Source organism: Oncorhynchus tshawytscha, linkage group LG13 (genome assembly GCF_018296145.1).
Source record: "Oncorhynchus tshawytscha isolate Ot180627B linkage group LG13, Otsh_v2.0, whole genome shotgun sequence".
NCBI classification, from domain to species: Eukaryota; Metazoa; Chordata; class Actinopteri; order Salmoniformes; family Salmonidae; genus Oncorhynchus; species Oncorhynchus tshawytscha.
This window is the reverse complement of record NC_056441.1, coordinates 73,278,548-73,293,830: the sequence shown is the minus strand read 5'-3', so window position 1 is coordinate 73,293,830 and position 15,283 is coordinate 73,278,548. Positions and strand designations below refer to the sequence as shown.

The 15,283-nt window shown below is 46.3% G+C and overlaps 1 protein-coding gene across 2 annotated transcripts in view; it reads left to right on the top strand.

Annotated features, from left to right (window-relative positions):
• The window catches only part of LOC112247394 (long-chain-fatty-acid--CoA ligase 3-like), a 34,038-nt gene extending 20,753 nt beyond the window's left edge, over window positions 1–13,285 (top strand). For both annotated transcript variants that reach the window (XM_042296329.1, XM_042296330.1), the window contains 10 exons: window positions 318–468; window positions 2,311–2,434; window positions 2,565–2,636; window positions 6,324–6,463; window positions 6,669–6,841; window positions 10,176–10,250; window positions 11,686–11,874; window positions 12,558–12,672; window positions 12,755–12,912; window positions 13,128–13,285. In XM_042296329.1, coding sequence (XP_042152263.1) covers window positions 318–468; window positions 2,311–2,434; window positions 2,565–2,636; window positions 6,324–6,463; window positions 6,669–6,841; window positions 10,176–10,250; window positions 11,686–11,874; window positions 12,558–12,672; window positions 12,755–12,912; window positions 13,128–13,285 — 1,355 coding nt within the window. The remainder of the gene's footprint in view (window positions 1–317; window positions 469–2,310; window positions 2,435–2,564; window positions 2,637–6,323; window positions 6,464–6,668; window positions 6,842–10,175; window positions 10,251–11,685; window positions 11,875–12,557; window positions 12,673–12,754; window positions 12,913–13,127) is intronic.
• The last annotated feature ends 1,998 nt before the right edge of the window (window positions 13,286–15,283 follow it).

The window sequence follows — 15,283 nt, the reverse complement described above, 5'->3', positions numbered from 1 at the left end:
TGTGTGTGTGTGTGTGTGTGTGTGTGTGTGTGTGTGTGTGTGTGTCTGTGTCTGTGTGTGTGTGTGTGTGTGTGTGTGTGTGTGTGTGTGTGTGTGTGTGTGTGTGTGTGTGTGTGTGTGTGTCTGTGTGTGTGTGTGTGTGTGTGTGTCTGTGTCTGTGTCTGTGTGTGTGTCTGTGTCTGTGTCTGTGTCTGTGTGTGTGTGTGTGTGTGTGTGTGTGTGTGTGTGTGTGTGTGTGTGTGTGTGTGTGTGTGTGTCTGTGTCTGTGTGTGTGTGTGTGTGTCTGTGTGTCTGTGTGTGTGTGTGTGTGTGTGTAGTGTCTCGTGGGCGTAAACAGCCCATGCCCTCTGACATCGCTGTAATCATGTACACCAGCGGCTCCACTGGCGTACCCAAGGGCGTCATGATCTCCCATAGCAACATCATTGCTGGCATCACTGGCATGGCAGAAAGGATACCCAACCTGGGGTAGGTACCGCTAACCTGCCAACCTTATACACTCTCTTTACCCTCCTGGGCTCACTTCCCCCGTACCAAACTACTACTACTGACATTTCCTGATAAGCAACATTTTTTCATGAATCATCGAATAACACTTTGAATGCTCTTAGAATTTTCACAATCCAAGCTGGCTTCCAAAGTGCACCTGATCAAATGTTTACCCTTTTTCAGTTGGCGCTGTCTTAGAGGAAGGTCCCATAATGTCCTGTCTATGCTCTTTGATGGACCTCAGCTGTCCATGGGGGAGTACAGTGTGATGGTTATACATAGCAGGTTCCTTTTCAAAGCTGAATTAAAGAAACACTCAAAGTGATCTATGAGGACAACTTCCTGATTGAGGCCTTGGTGTCAACTGAGCACGTGCAGAAGCGTGGGTTTAATGCTGTGCTGTAAATAAATGTAGATGCTCTACCATCACACTGGTGATCATTACGACGACGAATGTGTTTGCTTTGTGTTCTTAAAAAACTCGATGTTTCTCTGGAGAACAGGATTGGGGGAAGAGAGGGAGGGGAGTGGAAGAATAGGAAGATGGAAGAGAGGGAGGGGAGTGGAAGAATAGGAAGATGGAAGAGGGGGAGGGGAGTGGAAGAATAGGAAGATGGAAGAGGGGGAGGGGAGTGGAAGAATAGGAAGATGGAAGAGGGGGAGGGGAGTGGAAGAATAGGAAGATGGAAGAGAGGGAGGGGAGTGGAAGAATAGGAAGATGGAAGAGGGGGAGGGGAGTGGAAGAATAGGAAGATGGAAGAGGGGGAGGGGAGTGGAAGAATAGGAAGATGGAAGAGAGGGAGGGGAGTGGAAGAATAGGAAGATGGAAGAGGGGGAGGGGAGTGGAAGAATAGGAAGATGGAAGAGAGGGAGGGAGTGGAAGAATAGGAAGATGGAAGAGGGGGAGGGGAGTGGAAGAATAGGAAGATGGAAGAGAGGGAGGGGAGTGGAAGAATAGGAAGATGGAAGAGGGGGAGGGGAGTGGAAGAATAGGAAGATGGAAGAGAGGGAGGGGAGTGGAAGAATAGGAAGATGGAAGAGAGGGAGGGGAGTGGAAGAATAGGAAGATGGAAGAGGGGAGGGGAGTGGAAGAATAGGAAGATGGAAGAGAGGGAGGGGAGTGGAAGAATAGGAAGATGGAAGAGGGGGAGGGGAGTGGAAGAATAGGAAGATGGAAGAGAGGGAGGGGAGTGGAAGAATAGGAAGATGGAAGAGGGGAGGGGAGTGGAAGAATAGGAAGATGGAAGAGGGGAGGGGAGTGGAAGAATAGGAAGATGGAAGAGAGGGAGGGGAGTGGAAGAATAGGAAGATGGAAGAGGGGAGGGAGTGGAAGAATAGGAAGATGGAAGAGAGGGAGGGGAGTGGAAGAATAGGAAGATGGAAGAGAGGGAGGGAGTGGAAGAATAGGAAGATGGAATAGGGGGAGGGGAGTGGAAGAATAGGAAGAGAGGGAGGGGAGTGGAAGAATAGGAAGATGGAAGAGAGGGAGGGGAGTCGTTACCCTTTAGAGAGCATCTTGATCTGGCCCAGAAGGACATTTACTGCAGTGCTTTGTGTATTTTGTTGTTTAATTGTGTAAACCTTTCTTATACATATAGTTTTGTCATGCAAGTTTATTGAAAGACCATCGTGTACGATTTTGGACTGTTGTCTCTGTCTGTCTGTCTGTCTTTTGTCTGTCTGTCTGTCTGTCTGTCTGTCTGTCTGTCTGTCTGTCTGTCTGTCTGTCTGTCTGTCTGTCTGTCTGTCTGTCTGTCTGTCTGTCTGTCTGTCTGCTAGAATAATAAATAATAAGGAGTTACGTATATTGTTCTGTGGCAGTGAGAATGATACCTACATCGGGTACCTCCCCCTGGCCCATGTGTTGGAGCTGAGTGCAGAGCTGGTGTGTGTGGCTCATGGCTGCAGGATCGGCTACTCCTCCCCCCAGACGCTAGCGGACCAGGTGAGGTGGTCCTCCCCTGCTCTATATACTGTGTCACCTGCTTGGACTGTACATTACTAAACACATATATAAAAGGTGAATATATGTGTAGAGTACCTGTATGATAACTGTATCCTTTCTCTCACACCAGTCAACAAAGATTAAAAAAGGCAGCAAAGGAGACACCAGTGTTCTGCAGCCTACTCTAATGGCAGCTGTGCCGGTAAGACATACATACAGTCCTGTCAATGTAGGGTTGCAAATGCTGATGCTCCAGATACTCAACTAGTGTAAAGAAGGCCAGTTGTATTACTTCTTTAATCAGCACAACAGTTTTCAGCTGTGCTAACAAAAGGGTTTTCTAATGAACAATTAGCCCTTTAAAATGGTACACTTGGATTAGCAAACACAACGTGCCATTGGAACACAGGAGTGACGGTTGCTGATAATGGGCCTCTGTACACCTATGTAGATATTCCATTAAAATCAGCCGTTTCCAGCTACAATAGTCATTTACAACATCAACAATGTGTACACTGTATTTCTGATCAATTTGATATTATTTTAATGGACAAAAAATGTGCTTTTCTTTCAAAAACAAGGACATTTCTAAGTGACTCCAAATGTTTTAACGGTATTGTATGTTTACATCGCCAAAGCAAGTGAAATGGATAAACAAAAGTGAAATAAACCTTAAAAAGTTAACAGTAAATATTACTCACACAAGTTCCAAAACAATAAAGACATTTCAAATGTCAAATGATGTCTATATAGAATGTTGTAGCGATGTGCAAATAGTTCATGTACAAAAGGGAAAATAAATAAATATGGGTTGTATTTACAATGGTGTTTGTTCTTCACTGGTTGACCTTTTCTTGTGGCAACGTCACAGCTCTTGCTGCTGTGATGGCACACTGTGGTATTTCACCCAGTAGATATGGGAGTTAATCAAAATTGGGTTTGTTTTTTGAACTCTTTGTGGGTCTGTGTAATCTGAGGGAAATATTTGTCTCTAGGGTCATACATTTGGCAGGAGGTTAGGAAGTACAGCTCAGTTTCCACCTCATTTTGTGGGCTGTGCGCACATAGCCTGTTTTCTCTTGAGAGCCAGGTCTGCCTATGGCGGCCTTTCTCAATAGCAAGGCTATGCTCACTGAGTCTGTACATAGACAGAGATTTCCTTAAATTCTACAACCACCTAAAATGAATCGATTCCCAAAACTTCCATAACAAATCCATCACCTACAGAGAGATGAGCCTGGAGGAAAGTCTCCTAAGCAAGCTGGTCCTGGGGCTCAGGGGCTGTTCACAAACACAAACACACCCCACAGAGCCCCAGGACAGCAACAAAGTTAGACCCAACCAAATAATGAGAAACAAAAAGATAATAACTAAGAATTTACCAAAAGATTTGCCCCTTAACAGAGAGTACACAGTGGTAGAATACCTGACCACTGTGACTGACCCAAACTTAAGGAAAGCTTTGACTATGTACAGACTCAGTGAGCATAGCCTTGCTATTGAGAAAGGCCGCCGTAGGCAAACCTGGCTCCTAAGGGAAGACAGGCTATGTGCTCACTGCCCACAAAATGAGGTGTAAACGGAGCTGCACTTCCTAACCTCCTGCCCAATGTATGAACATATTAGAGAGACATATTTCCCTCAGATTACACAGATCCACACAGAATTAGAAATCCACCCCGATTTTGATAAACTCCCATATCTACTGGGTGAAATACCACAGTGTGCCATCACAGCAGCAAGATTAGTGACCTGTTGCCACAAGAAAATAACCTTGTCAGCTCAGGGATTTGAACTTGCAACCTTTCAGTTACTAGTCCAACACTCTAACCACTAGGCTACCCTGCCGTCCCATACCATGTTTCTTGTAGGATGACAATGTCTGTATTTCCAATTTCTTTGATGAAGTATGGGTTCCTGCTCTCTCTCTCTCTCTCTCTCTCTATATATATATATATATATATTTATTTATTTCTCTCTCTCTCTCTCTCTCTCTTTGTCTCTCTCTCGCTCTCTCTCTCTCTCCCGCTCTCTCTCTGATTCTTTGTCTCTCACTCTCTGTGTCTTTAATTCTCTCTTTGTCTCTCTCTCTCTCTCTCTCTCTCTCTCTCTCTCTCTCTCTCTCTCTCTCTCTGTCTTTAATTCTCTCTTTGTCTCTCTCTCTGTCTTTGTCTCTCTCTCTCTCTATCTGCCTCTCTCTCTCTCTATTTATTTCTCTCTCTGTCTGTCTCTCTCTCTCTCTTTCTGTGAGACCCCATGCATCTCTTCATCTGTGTGTTCCCCCATGAGGATGCTAGGAGTCAGGGGACACAGGTCAGAGGGCCCCAATGTCTGGAACCATTCACAGCTGTAAACAGAACGTGAGAAAGCCATGTGTGGTTTTCTCCGTCATAGACAAACACACACTCACTCACACACACACACACCGCTCACAGTGTGTAGTTTCCTCTGTGACACCAGGCTGCATGTGTCCCACATCAACTTCCTCTCTCACTCATTTATCTAACATGCACACAAACACAGACTCTCACACCCACCAGCTGGTTTTTATTGTTTGTTGTTTGTGCCCTTTACTCCGTTCAAACTTGGAGCCCAGTTTTGGAACTCACTGATTAATTTAATAACGAAGTGTTCTGGGTTTTAGTGGGGTTGGACAAACTCTCCCTACAGTCACCATGTCAATAAGAAACAGACAGTGCTAAGTCACACACACACACACATACACACACACACATACACACAGTCGTGTACAGCTAACCTTGTGGGGACACACAATTCACTCCCATACAAAATCCTATTTTCCCTGAACCCTAAACCTATCCCTAACCCGTACTCTTACCCTAACATTAACCCAAAAACCTAACCTTAAACCGAAACCTAGCTCCTAACCCTGACCCTTAACGTAATTCTAACCCTAACACTAATTCTAACCTTAACCCTAATCCCCTAGCATTTGACCTTGTGGGGACTAACAAAATATCTCCAGTTGGTCAAATTTTTGTTTGTTTACTAAGTCCCCACAAGAATAGTTAAACACGTCCACACACACACACACACACACACACACACACGGACATGGTACCATCTTTAAGACATTATAGCATCACTCCCATCTCCTGCAGAGTGGGATCTGAGATCCGAGAACAACTAACTGGACAACTGAATGACTTAGTGGTTCCTCTCCTTCTCTCTATATCAATCTCTCTGGGAGTGATGAGGTCACTGTTTTCCATGCCCACAGGAGATGCCCACATTCCCATTCAATTGTTTACTGGAACACTGAATATGTTTCATATTGACCAGATTGTTCCCCAATACACCACAGTATATTCTGATTGCTTTACTAGTTGCTGAATCTGTGAGCATCTTTACAGAATTTATTGAATTTAAACCTCTAATATTGAAATGGTTTGTCTGGGACTTGGTCTTGTTTCATACCCAGGACACGGAGTCTCTGCTGGGCAGATAGAGAAGATACACTGGCTGATGTCACTCCCTCCATGTGTTATCTCTGTGCTCACATAGCTCCTCAGAACTGGACCTCCTGACAGAGACGTGTCTGGGATCTGCTGTCTGGGCCTGGGAACAACGCCCCATATTAAGACTGCAGACAGACACAATGTAAAGCAATGTGCTTTGGCCACATACAGACAGATCCAGAACTTATTGAACAGAACACCCACCACCCTCTTCTTATTTCCCCTCCTCTTTCTGTCCCTGTCTCTAATTCTCCATCTCCCCCTATTTTCTACCCTCCCTTATACATCCAACTCAACTCCCCCTCTTTATTTATCTCTTTATGTGTCTCTGCTCACCATCTCCCAATTCCTCCCCTCTTTTCTCTCTCTCTCTCTCTCTCTCTCTCTCTCTCTCTCTCTGTGTGCTACAGGAGATTATGGATCGTATCTATAAGAATGTGATGACCAAGGTGGAGGAGATGAGCAGTGCTCAGAGGACTCTGTTCACTCTGGCCTACAACTACAAGCTGGAGCAGCTCTCCCAAGGACGCAGCACACCACTATGTGACAAGTACGTCAGTCTACTACAGTACGCACGCACGCATGCATGCACACACACACACATCCTTACATATACACATAATATCTATTACACACACAAAACCTAATCCAAAAACAAATAACATAATGATGTTGATCCAGGAAGTGTAAACATGAATTTCCTTGAAGATTAATTGATCTGCGCCCCCCCCCACCCCCACCCCAATCCCCTTCAGCCTGGTTTTTAAGAAGGTTCGGTCCCTCTTGGGGGGGAAGACCAGGGTGCTGCTGTCGGGCGGGGCACCCCTCTCTGCCGCCACCCAGCGCTTCATGAACGTGTGCTTCTGTTGCCCCGTGGGCCAGGGCTACGGCCTCACCGAGACCTGCGGCGCTGGCACCATCAGCGAGAGTAAGAGAGAGTGAATGTAGTGGATACAGAGAGATGGGATAGGGTAGGAGGGAGGAGAGACTGTAGTGGATACAGAGGGATGGGATAGGGGAGAGGAGAGACTGTAGTGGATACAGAGGGATGGGATAGGGTAGGAGGGAGGAGAGACTGTAGTGGATACAGAGGGATGGGGTAGGGGAGAGGAGAGACTGTAGTGGATACAGAGGGATGGGATAGGGTAGGAGGGAGGAGAGACTGTAGTGGATACAGAGGGATGGGATAGGGGAGAGGAGAGACTGTAGTGGATACAAAGGGATGGGGTAGGAGGGAGGAGAGACTTGAGTGGATACAGAGAGATTGGGTAGGGGAGAGGAGAGACTGTATTGGACACAAAGGATGGGGTATGAGGGAGGAGAGACTGTAGTGGATACAGAGGGATAGGGTAGGGGGGTGGGTGGAGTGGATACAAAGGGTTGGAATAGGGTAGGAGGTAGGAGAGACTGTAGTGGATACAGAGGGATGGGGTAGGGGGAGGAGAGACTGTAGTGGATACATAGGAATGGGGTAGGGGGGTAGGGAGGAGACACTGTAGTGGATACAGAGGGATGGGATAGGGTAGGAGGGAGGAGAGACTGTAGTGGATACAGAGGGATGGGATAGGGTAGATACAGAGGAGGAGGGGAGACTGTAGTGGATGGGATAGGGAGGGATGGGATAGAGGGATGGGATAGGGGGAGAGACTGTAGTAGTGGATACAGAGGGATGGGATAGGGGAGAGGAGAGACTGTAGTGGATACAGAGGGATGGGATAGGGTAGGAGGGAGGAGAGACTGTAGTGGATACAGAGGGATGGGATAGGGGAGAGGAGAGACTGTAGTGGATACAGAGGGATGGGATAGGGGAGGAGGAGAGACTGTAGTGGATACAGAGGGATGGGATAGGGGAGAGGAGAGACTGTAGTGGATACAAAGGGATGGGGTAGGAGGGAGGAGAGACTTGAGTGGATACAGAGGATTGGGTAGGGGGAGGAGAGACTGTATTGGACACAAAGGATGGGGTATGAGGGAGGAGAGACTGTGGATACAGAGGGGATACAGAGGGATAGGGTACAGGGGGATGGGTGGGTGGAGTGGATACAAAGGGTTGGAATAGGGTAGGAGGTAGGAGAGACTGTAGTGGATACAGAGGGATGGGATAGGGTAGGGGGAGGAGAGACTGTAGTGGATACAGGAGGGAGGAATGGGGTAGGGGGAGGGGGAGGAGACACTGTAGTGGATACAGAGGGATGGGATAGGGTAGGGGGAGGAGAGACTGTAGTAGATATAGAGGGATGGGATAGGGTAGGGGGAGGAGAGACTGTAGTAGATATAGAGGGATGGGATAGGGTAGGGGGAGGAGAGACTGTAGTAGATATAGAGGGATGGGATAGGGTAGGGGGAGGAGAGACTGTAGTAGATATAGAGGGATGGGATAGGGTAGGGGGAGGAGAGACTGTAGTAGATATAGAGGAATGGGATAGGGTAGGGGGAGGAGAGACTGTAGTAGATATAGAGGGATAGAGTAGGAGGGAGCAGAGACTGTAGTGAATACAGAGGGATGCGGTTGGGGGAGGAGAGACTCTTGTGGATACAGAGATGTGGGATAGGGTAGGAGGGAGGAGAGACTGTAGTGGATACTGAGGGATGGGGTAGGAGGGAGGAGAGACTGTAGTGGATACAGAGGGATGGGATAGGGTCGGAGGGAGGGAAGAGAGACTGTAGTGGATACAGAGGGATGGGATAGGGTAGGGGGGAGGGAGGAGAGACTGTAGTGGATACTGAGGGATGGGATAGGGTAGGAGGGAGGAGAGACTCTTGTGGATACAGAGGTGTGGGATAGGGGATAGGGGGAGGAGAGACTGTAGTGGATACTGAGGGATGGGATAGGATAGGAGGGAGGAGAGACTAGTGGATACTGAGGGATGGGATAGGGTAGGAGGGAGGAGAGCCTGTAGTGGATACAGAGGGATGGGATAGGGTAGGACGGAGGAGAGACTGTTGTGGATACAGAGGGATGGGATAGGGTAGAGGGAGGGAGGAGAGACTGTAGTGGATACAGAGGGATGGATACAGAGGGATGGGATAGGGTAGGGGATGGGTAGGAGAGACTAGTAGATACAGAGGGATAGGGTAGGGGAGAGGAGAGACTAGTGGACACAGAGGGATGGGGTAGGAGGGAGGAGAGACTGTAGTGGACACAGAGGGATGGGGTAGGGTAGGGGGAGGAGAGACTGTAGTGGATACAGAGGGATAGGGTAGGGGGACTGTTGTGGAGAGAAGGGGGAGGAGAGAATGTAGTGGATACAGAGGGATGGGGTAGGGAGGGGGAGAGACTGTAGTGGATACAGAGGGATGGGGTATGGGGAGGGGATGGGGTAGAGACTGTAGTGGATACAGATGGATGGGGTAGGGAGGGAGGAGAGACTGTAGTGGATACAGAGGGATGGGATAGGGTAGGGGGGGTAGGAGAGACTGTAGTGGATACAGAGGGATAGGGTAGGGAGGAGGAGAGACTGTAGTGGATACAGAGGGATGGGGTACGGGGAGGAGAGACTGTAGTGGATACAGAGGGATGGGGTAGGGTAGGGGGAGGAGAGACTGTAGTGGATACAGAGGGATGGGATAGGGTAGGGGGGGGAGAGACTGTAGTGGATACAGAGGGATGGGGTAGGGAGGAGGAGGAGAGACTGTAGTGGATACAGAGGGATAGGGTAGGGAGGAGGAGAGACTGTAGTGGATACAGAGGGATGGGGTACGGGGAGGAGAGACTGTAGTGGATACAGAGGGATGGGGCAGGGAGGAGGAGAGACTGTAGTGGATACAGAGGGATGGGATAGGGTAGGGGGAGGAGAGACTGTAGTGGATACAGAGGGATGGGGTAGGGAGGAGGAGAGACTGTAGTGGATACAGAGGGATGGGGTAGGGTAGGGGGAGGAGAGACTGTAGTGGATACAGAGGGATAGGGTAGGGGGAGGAGAGACTGTTGTGGATACAGAGGGATGGGGATGAAGAGAGAGTAAATGGGAGAGCAGAGTTCTGAAAGTCATGGAAATATCCATTATTTCTCCCCAATGCAGTAAAAACTGCAGTCAGCAGTGATCCATTGCATAACTATTAGTTCCGTGTTGTCATCCCTTAGAGATACGAGAGAGTGCAGGGCCCTGGCAGGGCTACTATGGTTTGGTTAGGTTACCACGGTAACAGATGGGGAGCATTCAGCATAACAGTGCAACTGTGTTTATACAGTTGTCAGTCACTGCAGCTTGGGATGACGATGTGTGTGCGTTTTTGTGCGTGTGCGTGTGTCTGCTTTCCAGTGTGGGACTACAGCACAGGGCGAGTTGGAGGACCGCTCATTTGTTCTGAAATCAAGCTCAAGGATTGGGTGGAGGGTGAGTGACACAGAAAGACAGGGAGGAGGACCCTGGGTCTCTTTATCCACACACACACTTGTGAAAACAATGTCATATAGTTTACCGATCCATCCCACGTTATTTACACACACGCCCTAGTCAGTGTGAGAGATGGACAGCTTTTTAGGGGAAAAATCCCTCTTTCATATTTCAACTGCACCATGACCTTGTAAGGAAGTCATTCAGAACACAACTCTTTCCTCTGTATAGTTTTCCATCATACGGTGCCTTCAGAAAGTATTCACACCCCTTCACTTACAAGGTGGGATTAAAATGTATTTGTCATTTTTTGTCAATGCAAAATACTCTAATGTCAAAGTGGAAATGTAATTACATAGATATTCAAACCCCTGAGTCAATACATGTTAGAATCACCTTTCTTCATAAGTCTCTGAGAACTTTATACACCTGGATTGTACAATATTTGCACATTATTCTTTTAAAAATGTGATTGTTGATAATTGCTAGACCGCCATTTTCAAGTCTTGCCATAGATTTAAGTCAAAACTGTAACTAGGCCACTCAGGAACATTCAATGTTGTCTTGGTAAGCAACTCCAGTGTATATTTGGCCTTGTGTTTTATGTTATTGTCCTGCTAAAATGTGAATTTCTCTCCCAGTGTCTGTTGGAAAGCAGACTGAACCAGGTTTTCCTCAAGGATTTTGCCTGTGCTTGCGCTATTCCATTTATTTTTATCCTAAAAAACTCCCTAGTCCTTGCCAATGACAAGCATACCCATAACATGATGCAGCCACCACCATGCTTGAAAATATGAATAGTGGTACTCAGTGTTGTGTTGTGTTGGATTTGCCCCAAACATAATGTCTTTGCCACATTATTACTTAAGTGCCTTTTTGCAAACAGAATGCATACAGAGAGGTAGTCTTTCAAAAATCATGTTAAACACTATTATTGCACACAGAGAGTCCGTGCAACTCATTATGTGACTTGTTATGCACATTTTTACTCCATAACTTATTTATGATAGCCATAACAAAGGGGTTGAATACTTATTGACTCAAGACATTTCAGCTTTTCATTTTTAATTCATTTGTAAAAATGTCAAAAAAAACTGTTGACATTATGGGGTATTGTGTGTAGGTCAGTGACACAACGTATATTTTATCCCTTTAAATCCAAATTCACACTGTAACACAACAAAATGTGGAATAAGTCAAAGGTGTGAATACTTTCTGAAGCGACTGTACATGGTCTATATTCTGTGCTAATCGTTTTATCTAATCGAGTTTATTCTATCCTAGTTTGGACCTCAGAAATAGGACATGCTGTCTGTATTTTATCCACTCTGTGTTTCTTCTGTATTAACAGTACACTCTACTCTCTGTATTTCTGTGTCCGTCTACTCTGCTGATGTCTATTGGTCTTTATTTCCTCCCCTGCTCTGTCCTCCAGGTGGCTACCACAGCACAGACACACCCAACCCACAAGGTGAGATCCTGATTGGCGGGCCCAACGTAACCATGGGTTACTATAAGAATGAGGCCAAGAACCAGGACTTCTTTGTGGACGACAACGGCCAGCGCTGGTTCTGTACGGGAGACATAGGAGAGGTCCATCCTGATGGATGCCTCAAGATCATTGGTGAGGAGCAGGGCTAACACCTCTAACTGCATGTCCTCATTCTCGCTTTCTGAATAAAGAGACTTCTACTCTTATTCTCCTCCCATCTACTCTATTACTCTGTTCCCCTTCACCATGGTTATGCACCCAAGTTTATATTTGCTAAGATAAACATTTACTTTTGGGCATGTCCATCAAAAGGAGGCTGGTGGGAGGAGCTATAAGAGGATGGGCTCATTGTAATGGCTGGAATGGAATCAATGCAACGGAGTTCGATGTGTTTGGCTCCATTCCATTGATTCCATTCCAGCCATTATAATAAGCCCGTCCTCCTCTAGCTCCTCCCACCAGCCTCCTCTGATGTCCATAAACAGTACCAATGTAAAAAACCCTCCCTGGTACCACCTACGTCAGCACACCACATCAACGTCATGCCAAAACCACTGAAACCCATCTAAATAACCTATGCCCCTACATTCATCTATCAGTCTAGCAGGACAGCTCCCAAGAACAACTATTTCTCAATTCCACCTCACTTCTGAGAATTCCCCTTGAGTCGTGTTTACTTTAGACTGACAGAAATCCTAATGCTCTCTGTTGTCTATATCTGTCTGTAAAGATTTGCTGTGCAATGGAAAATGTGCTTTTTATCCCCCCCCACAAACACACACATACAGTGTGACAGTGTGTCCCTGTGTCTACAGATCGTAAGAAGGACCTGGTTAAGCTCCAGGCAGGAGAGTATGTGTCTCTGGGGAAGGTGGAGGCCATGCTGAAGAACTGCCCCCTTATAGACAACATCTGTGCCTACGCCAACAGGTGTGTGTGTGTGTATGAATCAGTCTATGTAAAAAAAAAACAGAGACATGGTGGTGTCTTCTTAACCGTTATCTCTCTTCAGTGAAGAGATGTACGTGATTGGCTTTGTGGTGCCCAATCAGAAGCATCTGCTGTCGCTAGCGGAGCAGTATTGTATCCGGGGCTCGTGGGAGGAGCTGTGTAACAATGCTGCCATGGAGGGGGTGGTCCTGCAGGTCATCACTGAGGCTGCCCTATCAGGTGAGAGGTCAAAGGTCATCACACCTTGGAGAGAGAGGAGATGCAGTAGATGGGCGGTTGAGGGCGGTTATGCAGTAGATGGAAGTGGTCGTAGTAGATACACGTTAAAGTCCGTTTGAAGCTCTACTTTTGTCATCCATTCCTTTTGGTGATTTCTTCGGTTCCACCTCTGACTGGAGTTGTGATGCATTTCTTCTTCTTGTCTGCCTGTGCAGCCCAGCTGGAACGGTTTGAGATCCCCCGTAAGATCCGTCTGAGCCCCGACCCCTGGACCCCCGAGACGGGCCTGGTGACCGACGCCTTCAAGCTCAAACGCCAGCAGCTGAAGAGTAAGTACCAGGACGACATCGAGAGAATGTATGGCGGGAAGTAGGACCAGACCAGACCAGAACCTCTCCATGCACAGATCCAGCATCTGCCTCAAGCCTCCAAGCTTTTAGCTCCATCCTCCTATCCCCACCAGACCCCCATCCCGGACGAGCCCCCAGAAGCACTCAATTTACTTGAATCTACTTTGTTCTAATGAGACCAAAAAAGATAGAGGGAGAGAAATAGGTAGAGAAACAGATTGAGAAAGATAGAGGGAGAGAAATAGATAAACAGATTGTGAAAGATAGAGGGAGAGAAATAGCTATATCAAAGAGAGGAGGCTGTGTTGCAATATTTCTACTGTTCCTTCATTCGATTAAATGGCTTTGCTTAAAAAATGTGAATCAATAGACAATAAATAAAGCCCTGAAGACTGTTAGAGAGAAGGATTAGTTAGGAGAGAGTAAGTAAAGAGTGTTGTTGGAACACCCTAATATCTCCATGTTCGTTCCACTTCTTGCCCATGTTCATTCACTTCTTACCCATGTTCATTCTACTTCTTGCCCATGTTCATTCTACTTCTTGCCCATGTTCATTCTACTTCTTGACCATGTTCATTCTACTTCTTGACCATGTTCATTCTACTTCTTGCCCATGGTCATTCTACTTCTTGCCCATGTTCATTCTACTTCTTGACCATGTTCATTCTACTTCTTGCCCATGTTCATTCTACTTCTTGCCCATGTTCATTCCACTTCTTGCCCATGTTCATTCTACTTCTTGACCATGTTCATTCTACTTCTTGCCCATGTTCATTCTACTTCTTGACCATGTTCATTCTACTTCTTGACCATGTTCATTCCACTTCTTGACCATGTTCATTCTACTTCTTGCCCATGTTCATTCTACTTCTTGCCCATGTTCATTCTACTTCTTGCCCATGGTCATTCTACTTCTTGCCCATGTTCATTCTACTTCTTGCCCATGTTCATTCTACTTCTTGCCCATGTTCATTCTACTTCTTGCCCATGTTCATTCTACTTCTTACCCATGTTCATTCTACTTCTTGCCCATGTTCATTCTACTTCTTGACCCATGGTCATTCTACTTCTTGCCCATGTTCATTCTACTTCTTACCCATGGTCATTCTACTTCTTACCCATGGTCATTCTACTTCTTGCCCATGTTCATTCTACTTCTTGCCCATGTTCATTCTACTTCTTACCCATGTTCATTCTACTTCTTGACCATGTTCATACACTTCTTGCCCATGTTCATTCCATTTCTTGACCATGTTCATTCTACTTCTTTCCCATGTTCATTCCACTTCTTACCCATGTTCATTCTACTTCTTGCCCATGTTCATTCCACTTCTTGCCCATGTTCATTCTACTTCTTGACCATGTTCATTCTACTTCTTGCCCATGTTCATTCTACTTCTTGACCATGTTCATTCTACTTCTTGACCATGTTCATTCTACTTCTTACCCATGTTCATTCTACTTCTTGCCCATGTTCATTCTACTTCTTGCCCATGTTCATTCTACTTCTTGCCCATGTTCATACACTTCTTACCCATGTTCATTCTACTTCTTACCCATGTTCATTCTACTTCTTGCCCATGTTCATTCTACTTCTTGCCCATGTTCATTCTACTTCTTGCCCATGTTCATTCTACTTCTTGCCCATGTTCATTCTACTTCTTGCCCATGTTCATTCTACTTCTTACCCATGTTCATTCTACTTCTTACCCATGTTCATTCTACTTCTTACCCATGTTCATTCTACTTCTTGCCCATGGTCATTCTACTTCTTGCCCATGTTCATTCTACTTCTTGACCATGTTCATTCTACTTCTTGCCCATGTTCATTCTACTTCTTACCCATGGTCATTCTACTTCTTACCCATGGTCATTCTACTTCTTGCCCATGTTCATTCTACTTCTTACCCATGTTCATTCTACTTCTTACCCATGTTCATTCTACTTCTTACCCATGGTCATTCTACTTCTTACCCATGGTCATTCTACTTCTTGCCCATGTTCATTCTACTTCTTACCCA